The sequence below is a fragment of the Cydia amplana genome, chromosome 8 (assembly GCF_948474715.1).
Source record: "Cydia amplana chromosome 8, ilCydAmpl1.1, whole genome shotgun sequence".
Taxonomy (NCBI): domain Eukaryota; kingdom Metazoa; phylum Arthropoda; class Insecta; order Lepidoptera; family Tortricidae; genus Cydia; species Cydia amplana.
This window is the reverse complement of record NC_086076.1, coordinates 15,596,904-15,609,530: the sequence shown is the minus strand read 5'-3', so window position 1 is coordinate 15,609,530 and position 12,627 is coordinate 15,596,904. Positions and strand designations below refer to the sequence as shown.

At 37.0% G+C, this 12,627-nt stretch overlaps 2 protein-coding genes and 2 long non-coding RNA genes across 4 annotated transcripts in view; 1 reads left to right on the top strand and 3 right to left on the bottom strand.

Annotated features, from left to right (window-relative positions):
* The window catches only part of LOC134650357 (uncharacterized), a 483,167-nt gene that overhangs the window by 442,322 nt on the left and 28,218 nt on the right, over nt 1-12,627 (bottom strand). The window lies entirely within an intron of this gene.
* Nucleotides 1-12,627, bottom strand: part of LOC134650355 (uncharacterized) — a 355,978-nt gene that overhangs the window by 316,388 nt on the left and 26,963 nt on the right. The window lies entirely within an intron of this gene.
* Nucleotides 2,974-5,171, top strand: LOC134650593 (endocuticle structural glycoprotein ABD-5-like). Its single transcript, XM_063505546.1, has 3 exons — nt 2,974-3,006; nt 3,489-3,610; nt 4,939-5,171. The coding sequence occupies exons 1-3, from the start codon at nt 2,995-2,997 to the stop codon at nt 5,144-5,146; spliced, it is 342 nt and encodes a 113-aa protein (XP_063361616.1). The 5' UTR covers nt 2,974-2,994; the 3' UTR covers nt 5,147-5,171.
* LOC134650591 (endocuticle structural glycoprotein SgAbd-5-like) lies at nt 10,994-12,038 on the bottom strand. Its single transcript, XM_063505545.1, has 3 exons — nt 11,960-12,038; nt 11,656-11,771; nt 10,994-11,203 (listed from the first exon to the last, which is right to left on the bottom strand). The coding sequence occupies exons 1-3, from the start codon at nt 11,969-11,971 to the stop codon at nt 11,011-11,013; spliced, it is 321 nt and encodes a 106-aa protein (XP_063361615.1). The 5' UTR covers nt 11,972-12,038; the 3' UTR covers nt 10,994-11,010.

Below are 12,627 nucleotides of genomic sequence, written 5' to 3'. Positions count from 1 at the left end.
GTAGAATCGGACCAAGCTAACTCTGCATGGCATTTGCAATGACAAAGTGTGGCCATGTCATGATCAATTTAAAATTTCTATAGAATACGACGTTTATAATGACACACCCTCATGACTTCTGTTCAAGTCAGTGCAAATTTAAGCAGCATTGCGGTCGATAGTAGCGGAGTGGCATTGCATTGATCGTTGCCACTAATATATTATACTGCGATCCCCACTAACTGACCTGCGTTTGTTGAGTGGTCTGTTTAGCACATATTTTCCATAGATTATTTAGTCACTAGATAACGCATTGAGATGACTTGGAGGCCTAGCCAAGGTGACAATCGTACATCGATAAACGCTGATCAACAAGAAAAAGTTATCGGGATGACAGATACAATGGAAAGTCAGGTAATCATTTCAACAATCAACAATAAAATTGTCATTTGAGTTGGCCCCCTGTGGTCACTACGCAATATGCGCTCCCATATTTTGTTGGTACGAGTTATATTAGTTCGCCCAAAATCACTACATAGTATAAAACAAAGTCGCTTTCCGCTGTCTGTCTGTATGTATGTTTAGATCTTTAAAACTACGCAACGATTTTTGATGCGGTTTTTGATTTTTTAATAGATAGAGTGATTCAATAGAGTGGTTTATGTATAATTTGTTAACCCGTGCGAAGCTGGTGCTGGTCGCTAGTAGGTAATATAAAAAAAAATAGTTCCAGTCATATACATGGGCTTTGTCTAAGCATTGAATGGGCCCTAGCATTTAACTCGGACGGTAACGAAGGTAATAACTCAGTGATTTCCTAGTAAAATATAGGTTTGAAAATAGACTCTTTCACTGAGCAAAACTGTTGATCAACCGTACCATAGTCATAGTCAAGTATAATAAAATTTCTTCAACCATTCAATTTTAAACGGTAGAACTAATGGGACGACATATGGCGTAATAATTTATGTATACGAGTACCTATGATTAATAATTCGGTGTCTACGAAAGGTAATCTAGATCCATTCACAATTATTGACTGCAGCATGATTCATCTCTCTCTCTTGTATCGATATTCTAGTACGTAAGAAAGAGACAACTTTATTTACACGCCTTTATAGTATTTTTCACATAGCTTGGGTACGGTTTCAGCTGTCATTTCTTTACAACTTATAACCTTAAAAACGCAGAATACGTATTGAGAAGACAGCTGTCATTGTACCCAAGCTATGCGAAAAATACAATGAATTTCTAACATAATGTTCATTTCTTTAACTAGAAACAGTTCGTACCTATTTTTGACAGTTAAAACAAATAACAGTACAAAGACAGATTACACCTTAGGGTAACATTTCATTTCTGACCGCAGTTGCACTATTGGTACTGAACGCGTCGCTGTTATTGTCAATTTCCATAGTAAAATGAACAGTAGTGCAGCTGCGGTTGGAAATGGTAGGACTGTCACCTTTATATATATGTCGCAGTCGGATCGTATAATCCGCCGTATTACATTACGGCTAGCCGTTTTACAAAACAGGGGCGTTTTGAAATGCGGCGGTTCGACGATTAGCCGGATTGAATGCGGCTGAATGAAAATCCGCCGGAATGTATTCGGCGCCATACGTTCTTCAACACGGCTAGCCGTAATGTAATACAGCGAGTCATTAGCCGCCGCTTTGACAGTTTTTAGTTCCCATTTTTAACACTCGTGGCGCTGCCTGGCATAACAACAACAAACTATGAAAAACGCTGGGGTGTCCATCAAATCTAAAGTTAGTCGGACTGTTTCTTTTCAAAAAACATTTCCATCGCAACTTAACTAGACGGAGCCCCGCTTCGCGGGGCTCCTATTTCTGAGCGGTTTGCCCTTCGGGCATCTCAAGCTACCTAACGAACCTAACCTACCTCTACCTACCTATTGATTTAGTGAGATGTCCGTGAAAACATTACACTTTGGGGAAAAAGCGTAGGTAGGTAAGTAGGTTAGGTTCGTTAGGTAGCTTCAGACGCCCGAAGGGCAAACCGCCCAGAAATAGGAGCCCCGCTTGCGGGGCTCCGTCTATTTAAGTTGTGAAGGAAATGTTTTGGAAAAGAATCACATGTAGTGCGGTGGGACCATGGTAAAAATAAATTAAATTGCAAACATTGTCAAACTCCGGTTACGTAGGCGACCAAAAGAACTGGTCACTCTACAATCTAAATAGTAGATACGATGCGGCTAAACGTAGGCCGCCTTATTGAAGAACGTATCGCAATGACAATCCGGCTAATCGTCGAACCGCCGCATTTCAAAACGCCCCTGTTTTGTAAAACGGCTAGCCGTAATGTAATACGGCGGATTATACGATCTGACTACGACATATACATTGCGTTGATTAAAGTTTTTTTTTTGGCTTGTACCCAACTTTTGGGCCTACTACTTACTATCTATTTAATCCTAAGATTTGGCGTAGATAGTCTTTTACGACTGTCAGTTTATGACTTGAGTTCGAACTAATAGGGAATAGAAGAGTGCTTATTTTTGGTAGGCTTTTTTATTAGGTACATTTCACCGAAAATATATTAGAAAACGCGAGTTTTTTCTTTTGCCATAAGGCTTGACCGCTAGCATGCGCCTTGTAGGTATTGATTTTGGACGGCGAGAATCAGGAATTTCCGATTCCGGGATTATATTTATTTCTACCGAAAATCATAGGGAGTACACTCTACTTGACCGTAATTTCTTTTAAAAATCCACTGAAGCCACAAGCGATGTAGGTTAAGTTGATGCACGCGCCGCTGCAAACAATTTACACAATTGACAAAATCCTCGTAACGTTTTCATGGATCACCTTAAACAAACTGTTTGCGTGATTGTGATTAACACCTCGGCTTGCCAATGATGCCTCGAAACTTGCAATTGTCAATAATAAACTGGCCATATTTATACGAGGAGGCGCACTCCGAACTTTAGACATTCGGGACTCACCGCACCGGCAACACATTGTTTTGGGACATATTCAAAATATCATCACAATGATGAAGATTGTAAGTTCAAGTGTTAAAAGTTTTTGGTCAAGAACTGCTATAATGTATATTTACAGAATATTTTTATCCAGTCTATTGTAAACAATATTAATTAAAATAGAATAAAACCATATTCGATGGAACTCATTACTCTATCTCTAACGTGTACCTAGATGTCATGTTCTGAAGTACATATTTACAAAAAAACTAATTAAACAGCAGTTGGGTTGGGTTATGTATCAAGTCCTATTTATGCTAGTAAATATAAAGACTGTAGATCTACATGATATTTTAATTGGTTGTATTTTTCATAACTCCGTTTATCTCCGTGCTTTATCATCTCGATAAACTATGTAAATTGTACAGTACTAACTTTTTGGCTTTAACTTTACTTAATGTTACAGTTCTTGACCGTATATACTCTTATTTAGTACGTAGGCCTAATACATAGCTAGGCTAAATAAAAGTTGTACACTCCTTATAACGACTCTGCTTCGTCACAGACTTTGTTCGCTCTGGCCGCGCTGGCGCTCGTATGTGCTGTGCCTCAGGACAAGCCAGCTGCCGCGCCGGTCGAGATCGTGAAACAGGATTCTGAAGTAGACATCAATGGATACAATTTTGAGTAAGTGGTTTACTCGTATTTACTTTTTCCTTTACTCAGGAAATCAAATGGAGTGCTGTCTATGTCTAGATGTTTTTTTTTTCTTTTCTCGGTCTATCAGTTATCAACTTATCACTTACCGTCTGGAAATATAACTAGTGTACTTTGGATCATGAACTGTGCTAATCTGGGGGCACGGCAGTGCCCCCGCCAAGTCGAGCAAAACAAAGAGGCACGGCCGTACCATCCTTTTCTGGAAGAGATTCAGGCCATTTTCGACGTCCTGTAATTTTGTGCTGGCTGAAGCTAAAACCCTGAATTTTCAGTGACATATAGGGCTTAACATGCTTAAGATACATTCTCAAAAACATTAAATCTGAACTTGTAGTTTAAGAATTATTGTACGTCAAAGTTCCTTAGTTTCGACACTGACACACTTATACAATCACCGATCATCATTCTCGATCTCATACTTCTAGCATACCCACAAGTTTCAAATTTTAAACATAAGTAGTTTTTAGCTTATCAAGCCATAGAAAACCTAAAAATATTGCAATATCAGTCACGTTTTAAAGATCTAAGAACTGCATAAGTAAGTTTGTAATCCTATATAAATATATGATATTACAAAGTTACTGTTGCAGTTCCTACAAATAGTAGGTAAAGTAAAGGTAGACAACGATGTACGATGTGAGCATGAATGAAGATGTGTTTAAATATATGTGTATACATAGTATGGGTATGAGTACCCGAAAAGAAGGACTGTCTACAAAAAGAGATGAGATCCCATCAAAAACATTACATGTAAAAAAGGTGCCAGTTTCGCACCGCTTTTACTACAAAAAAGTTTTGAGATATAATATGAAACCAAGTCGGTTATTTTAATCAGTGCCAGGGGGTGTTAAAACCGTATCAATAAGATATCTTTAATTTGTAATACATATAATGACTTGGCAATCGCACATAATGCTTTACTCGTACCGTACTCGTAAATATGTGTAATGCTCAAACTGCAATTAGCGCTAGCGTTATGTTCAATTAGAATTATTTTTAATAGGTGTCGATGATCCTTATGTCATTATGCAGCCGTGCGATGGCCAAGTCATTATACGTATTACAAATTAAAGATATCTTATTGATACGGTTTTAACACCCCCTGGCACTGATTAAAATAACCGACTTGGTTTCACATTATATCTCAAAACTTTTTTGTAGTAAAAGCGGTGCGAGACTGGCACCTTTTTACATGTAATGTTTTTGATGGGATAATATAAACGAGAACCAGGTCGGCTACTTTTTCAAGTAAAATAAAACCTATATCCAAAATTCACACCAACTTCTTTTTCTAGCTTCGAAACAAGTGACGGCACTGCCCGACAGGAACAGGGTGAATACAAGAACGATACCGACCAACAAGGCCTAGCTGTGAAGGGCAGCTACAAGTACGTGGCCCCTGACGGCCAACACATCTCCGTGACCTTCGTGGCCGACAAGAACGGCTACCAACCCACCCAGCACCTCGGCAACGAGCCCGCCCCTGCCCCGGCCCAACCCTAAATACTCTAGTATACTGCGTAACCAAATGTTTATTTTTTAAGAAATCCTATACTCATCTAGTCGCTATTGTGACGTTTTTCACTAAAATAAAAATCAACATCTTAATACTATGGTTTTTACTTCTTTACCAAGCATTTTTAATGCCAGATTGTAAACAATTCTAATGAGTGCTCGTCAGATCACGCTTGCTTTGCCCAGTCTTAAGGCCAGTTGCACCATCAGCACTTGACAGACTGATCAATTTCATTTCATTTCATTTCAACCTCAGCCAGCGCATCGGCAATAAAATAAAATTTAGCGAACTCTTTAACGATGGCAACAGTTTGGTGCAACCGACTCTTAGTGTGGAATTGCCATCACAAACATCAAATTTATATAAAAATATGCAGTAATTGGCATTTTCAAACTTTGTCCTGTCGAATTAGATGAAGAGTTAGTTGAGACAGACCAACTATATACTTTGTCATCATTGAAACAGAATGGCGACACTCTATCTAGTTGTTCTAAGTGGTGCTTGCTTGATAAGAGTTTGTGTCGGTATGCAAATACACCATAACTTTTTAAATATAACCTATACTTAAAATAAGTTTTTGGCAAAAATTTAATTTTTGGTACAAGCTTTTATCGCTGACTGTACTTTTCTTACGACAGACAACTAATACTCATCGAGACAATTCTAAAAACCCCTAACACAATTAGGTTGCGTTGTTTCATCACAGAGTTCCTATGGCCACCTCCTGTCTCCATCATCAGATCAGCTCGATGGTACCATAACATTGCATTGTCACCCGACTTACATGTGTATGCAAAGTTTCAGCTCAATCGAAAACCGGGAAGTGGATCAAATTTAACTTGCAAGATTCCATTACATAGTTACATACAGGTCGACCTAATAAAAGCTTGTAAATATAGTATGGTTGGTATACAGGCGGTATCAGTGAATCACAGGCACAAATAAAATAATCGCTGGTCGCAATACTCCAAACCATATGTACAGTCAGCTGCAGAGAAAAGGTAGGGATCCCCCTGCATGGAAGTTTGTATGCTATGGTGCTAAGCGAATAGTATTGCTGATTGCTGACTGTACATCTCTTAACCCTTAAATGCATGATTTTTTGTATAATTTCCTAATAAATTGAAATAGATGGGTAATGTTGTATAGATTGTGGGAAAAGTAAAGAAATAAATCATAGTATAATAAAAAAAAAATATATGCATATATTGACCCACGGGCCATCAAAATATACGATGTAGATCTACATCATAATGCATTTTATCTACACACATGTCATTAGTGCTCTATAATGCGTTCAGAAACCGTAGAAAATGACCAGCTTTATTAGAGTCTGTGCGGAAAGAGAAGAGTCGTGGGATTTGAGGGCGCGCCAGTGCTATTTTATGGTTTTTGCTATGCTGACAACACTGGTCACGTGATTATAGTACGACACTAAAGGTCATGATACTTGAATCCCTTTTGTTCCGGTTTTTTGCCACAGCTTACTAAACGGAGCCTGGCGGTGGTGTCGGCTCGTTAACTCAATCCTCTGATTTAGCACAGGCACTAGTTTTATTTTTAAAACACACTCATGTTTTTATGTCTCAGATACTAAAAAGTGACAGTGCGATTGACAAACCTGCTAAAACTAGTTAAGAATCTGCCCAATACAACTGTCATTTTAGTACCAAACAAGATAGTGTCTCATTTATGTACTGCCTAATCTGTGCAGTCCAACAGTTATTTTAATACAAAACCGGGTAGATCGGATAGAAATTGGGCAATAGAACTGTAATTTTACTATCAGGGATATAAAAATAGTGCATAAGTAGGTAGGCCTTATTGGGATATGTCCGGTTCTCTCATCTCACAATATTTTACTTCGCCGAAAAGTCACTGCTAAATATGAAATATAATTTCGTAACTAACAAAACCTAGTAAACGAACTTACAAATAAAGAAATATTTTATTAGAAAAAGTTTTATTCTTTGTAATCGAAGTCTGAATTCAAATATTCAATGTCACTTATGTTTGAGCTAGCTTCAGAACAACCACGGACACTCATAGAACTATCTTCATCTGAATTGGATGTGCTTGAATCCGGCACGTAGATTACAAATTCTTGTATACCTATCACCTACATAGCGGTCTTTTATTCGAGATACCGTAGGTACTTTTACTCAATCCTGAAAAAAAAATTACATATAAATATGCATAAATTGCAAGTATCAAGACTATTTGTCAGTTATTTTAAAGATCATGAATGACCTGCATATTTATGAAAATGAATATATTGTGAATGCATATACTTACCGATTATGTACCGGGGACAAGTAACTTAGGGGGCTTATTAAATAGGTAATTATTTAATATTAAATACAACATCAATACCCGTAAATAGCGGAAACACGTTTCGCGACTTTTTGTAAGTCGATAGTCGGATTTTAGCCGTTTTCTTCCCGCTGACAAAACCGAACAATGTTAAATATAATTTTTCTTGTGGTTTTATGTACGGTTTTATCGTGTTTTGAAAATATTTTATACATAAAATTTGCGGTTTTTGTTAATAAAAATATACAATGACAGAAGTTTGTTTACTTTTTACAAGACAGGTGTCGAAGATTTGATTGCCATATAAAATTGAAAATGTTAGTTCCCGTTTCTGCCACGACTCTTCTCTTTCCGCACAGACTCTATAATGTTATAACGTTATATTTTTTTTGTATCGTTATGAGTTTAAATTTGGAACAGCAGTCAAAACTCAAGTGGGTCTCTATTCTAGTATCCATAGATATTAAAACAGTTATCGATACGAAACGTCAATTAAGTATGTTTTTTAATATAAACCGCACGATATTTGATCTCGAGTGACATGAGAATAGGGACTTCATTCTTTTGTCTAGGAATTAAAAAAACTATGGATGCGTGACATGCGTGAAAAAGGTTTTCATTCACCGTCATTTGACGTCCAGTTTATCTTTTAATTAGTTTTAAGTATGTGTATGTACTCACTAACGTTCGTTTCTTAAACCCACACTCGTATTTTAATGCCTCTCATTATGTAGCAGTCACATAAAGTACTATAAGGGTTAAGAGTTACACGAACCTGCCACCAAAAAGCTACTCCCATATTAATCGAAGTTACGTTCTCATTTTAAAACGACACATTTAAATTACATGAAACTCGGAATGGACTTTAAAGTAAAATATATATCTATGTTTGGTAACTACTAGTTTTCGTTGCAAAAAATTATTATAAAAGAAAATATAGCGATTAGAAGTTTTATATGTAAAACTCTTAATACGATAGTAATGGCGGTGGTTAGATACTCGTAAGTGTCTTAAAAGCATAAACAAGGTTCCTCCTGTTACATTATGTGGTATATGTCTACACTGTAGGCATTGTTTAAAATCTATGTAAGTTTAAAACAGAAGACATCTCTAATGACCAAGCAAGGAATAATAATGTGGTCATTCGGGGAAATGGACGAACTATTAGGGATGAATAATGTGGTCATTTAAAAAAATGCCTAAACTAAGAATTCACTCATTGGTCATTCGGGGAAATATACGAACTACGAGGGGTATTCAAAATATTCTCGGTATGAGAATGAAAACAAACAAGTACGAAAAGTTTGATATTTTTATTTTTCAATATACTCCCCCCCTATGTTCATACACTTAAAAGATCGATCAATTATTTTTTTAATCCCTCGTAAAAATATTTTTTATCTATCGTGTAAAAATGCTCCTCCACTGCCGCCTTCAATGCTTCATCGTCAGAAAATTTATTTCCACGCAGATCCTTTTTAAGATTGGGGAGCAAAAAGAAGTCGCTGGGGGCTAAGTCCGGACTATACGGTGGGTGAGTAACAGTTTTAAACCCACGTTCAACAATAGCTGCCTTGGCAATATGAGCAGTATGGACGGGGGCGTTGTCATGCAGAAGCAGAATACCTTTGGTTAACTTTCCTCGCCTCTTTTCTTTAATTACATCCTTTAATTGACGTAGAATGTTAGCGTAGTACTGTCCTGTGATATTTACACCTTTTTCTTTATAATCGATTAGTAATACTCCTTCACAATCCCAAAATATCGTGGCCATGACCTTGCCAGCTGAAGGGATGACCTTCAACTTCTTGGGATGAGCTGAACCCTTAATGTGCCACTGCATGGACTCTTGTTTACTCTCTGGGTCATAATGATGAACCCAGGTTTCATCTCCAGTAACTATTCTTTGCAGCACCTCATCAGGATTTTCACCGCACAGGTCAATAAAATCGGAACAACAAGCTACACGCATGTCTTTTTGAAGCCGAGTCAGCATTCGCGGAACCCATCTTGCACTTACTTTTGACATATTAAGATGGTCATGTATAATATCATGTACGGTACCAATAGAGAGATTGGTTACTTGTGCTATAGATTTTACCTTCACTCGACCATCTTCCAATATAAGTTTTTCCACTTTATCAATATTTTCTTGTGAAGTAGCTACTACAGGCCGGCCAGGTCTAGGGTCATCTTCAATACTCTCCCTTCCGCGTTTAAACTCGCTTGACCACTTTTGAATGGTAGATAAAGAAGGAGCAGACTCACGGTAAACACAATCCATTTCCTCTTTTATGGTTTTTTGATTTTTACCCTGTTTTGTCAAGAATTTTATCACGCATCGATGTTCTAATTTAGTTAACATTGTCAATTCGCACACGATGTTCATGTTTGTTCAGCAATTGCAGAAAAACAAAAGACTATCTCGGTTCGAATTATACTTTTTTTTAATGTCAATGAATAAACCTTAGCGGCCAGTAACGAAAGAAATTTTAGAAGAGGTCGTAAGATATCAATACCGAGAATATTTTGAACGCCCCTCGTAGGAATGAATAATGTGGTCATTTTAAGAAATGCCCAAGCTAAGAATTTACACATTGGTCATTCTAGGAAATGGACGAACTAGGATTATCATCATCAGTCAGTTGGGGAATTGACGGACAAGGAAGTGGACAAACTAGGAAATGAACGGACAAGGAATTTGGACGGTGGTCGGTTAGTTTAGGGAAATATGTACCATCAGTAAGTGACCAGAACCTAAATTCTAATCAAATCCATGATATAAATAATTTTACTAGTGAGACGTTCATGAATTTTTTATATTATTTCTAATCATCGTAAGGAAAACGTAAGATCGTCTTTAAAACATGCTTTAAGGAATTAGTTAATCTATCTGGAAATTTATTATAAAATACCTAAATATCTGACGAAACACGATTTAACGTATCATAAGCTTTGCTATTCAAAAACCTAGAGGCTACTATAAATGAAGAATAAAAGTGGCGCGTGACTGAGTTAGGGAGATTATAATAGATCATAGTTATCCTGTTCCTGTGAAGCACTTGGAAACTGGCTGTACCTCGGTATATGATCAGATATTAGATGCATCGTATATATATGCATATGCGCACAACAGCTTTAACAGTCTTTGAAAAACACATTAAACTGTTTACTGTGTTCTCGTGCAATAAATTCTAAATGCACAATGGCTGTTACAGCTCTTATTACGAGTTGAAGCATTGGGGCAGAGTTCTTCCCCTTGTTTGATACTTGCATGTTACGCTCATGGCTAAGTGACTGTTTTAAATAAATAGTGACCGTATTAACTACTAATTGAGCGCTTCTGTGCTCTAGATCCCAGTTATGGCTCCAGAAATATCTAAAGGAATCTTAATTTTAGCTTATTTCTGTGTTTTTAAACCTACTTCAGGTGGCTTTAGAATTTTTAATTGTCAATCACCAGTTGTTACCATACCGTAAATGGGGAAAATTCGTATAAGTAGAAAAGAGAAAGGAAATAAAAACTTTTTAAAATATTTTATTGTCCCTTAGCGGGCGAGGCACGGATGACTGGATTGAAGCCTTTGTCATCAGCAGTGAAGGTGACCGTGTACTCCTGGCCATCGGGAGCCACGTACGAGTACTGGCCACGAACACCGATGCCCTGATGATCGCCCACCGTGATCAGTGAGCCTTCTTCTTGCCGGGAAACGCCGTCGCTTAATTTGTACCTGAAATGAGAAAAGTTTATGAGGGATTGTTAATTACATATGATCCTCTCATTATGATCGAATAATCGTTTCTAGAATTGAACAGATGGCCCATAACTTACAATCTAACATCAATAATGTATGGAATTGATGATGTGACTATACGTCGCATCTGTCGTCCCGATACATTTGAATTTTCGATTGGCTTTTAAATTACATTACATTTTAAATCAGTGATAATTAAGTAAATTAAAAGTCAATCGAAAAGTTGAATAATAAAATACATAATTTATATTTTGAAATGTATACTCCTGAAAAATAAGAGTGGTGGTTTATCTTCCTTGGATTCGTTTATCTCTTTAAACTTTTATTGCCATGAAAGTCGTACGCCACAAAACTTAAAAAAAAAAACACATGGCAGCGATGGGTCTCGAGGAAACCTAGGTAAAGTATAATAACTAAAATTAACTTACTCGAAATTATACCCATCTTCATTGACGAATGTTCTCTCAGTCAGGACTTCTATTTTTGGTTTAGATGCGTCTTCAGCAGCCAAGGTGGTTGCCAAAATGGCAAAAAACACCACTTTCTGAAAAATATAGCAATCAACATAAGATAATGGACATACTGTTATGTTGATAAGTGGGATTCATATTTATTATCATTATATCAGTTTTGATGAGTCAGCAATGTAAATTGTTCTTAGATTTATTGAAAAATAATCATTTTGTGCTATTGAAAATTGAAAAAATAAAACACTAATTGAAATAAACTTACCAAAGCAATCATTGTGAACTGAAGACGTGACAGTATACTGATTCAAAATTGAGAATGTGTTCTTTAAATAGGACTTTTGTTTGCAAATATTACAGCATTTGACAATGTGCAAATGTATGTATTAAAAGGCGGCATCGTCAAACAGCGGTCTTGACATCACTACGAGAACCGGGGATAGAGCAACACTATGACGTCTGTCATCTAGAGATCGGTTTTTGCGCGTGATCAGCGTCGCGTATTACCTAAGTCCAAAACTCTGATTATTATTGTGATTCCCTAATAAATATTGTTATAAATGGTGCTCTGGTGTTTTTACCCTTACAGCTTCAGAAGTGCGATAGTGGATTCCCGCCTACTACGATATAATTTGTCGAAATTGACATTACGAAATTTACCGCGCGTAGTCCTTCCTTGTTTCATTGTTCTGATCGTTAATCTGATTGTAATGAGTAAATGCACCAACACCACTCATGAGAGTCAGACTTAAATATACAAAGTCCAAGATTGGTGTCAAAATTATATCTAAAAGGATACTTAACCTACAAAACTAACCTGTGCCGGCTATTGGCTGCTGGCGTACCTATCGTGTCTTTGCCTTGTTTTGTGTTTGATTTCAGATACCTATTTCAGTTTATGTACATCAGTGATCATGACTGTCAAAAATAATA

Coding starts and splice junctions, on each gene's coding strand:
- LOC134650593 (XM_063505546.1), top strand. Junction 3,611..4,938: donor ATCAATGGATACAATTTTGA/GTAAGTGGTTTA, acceptor TTCTTTTTCTAG/CTTCGAAACAAGTGACGGCA.
- LOC134650591 (XM_063505545.1), bottom strand. Junction 11,204..11,655: donor GAAGATGGGTATAATTTCGA/GTAAGTTAATTT, acceptor TTCTCATTTCAG/GTACAAATTAAGCGACGGCG.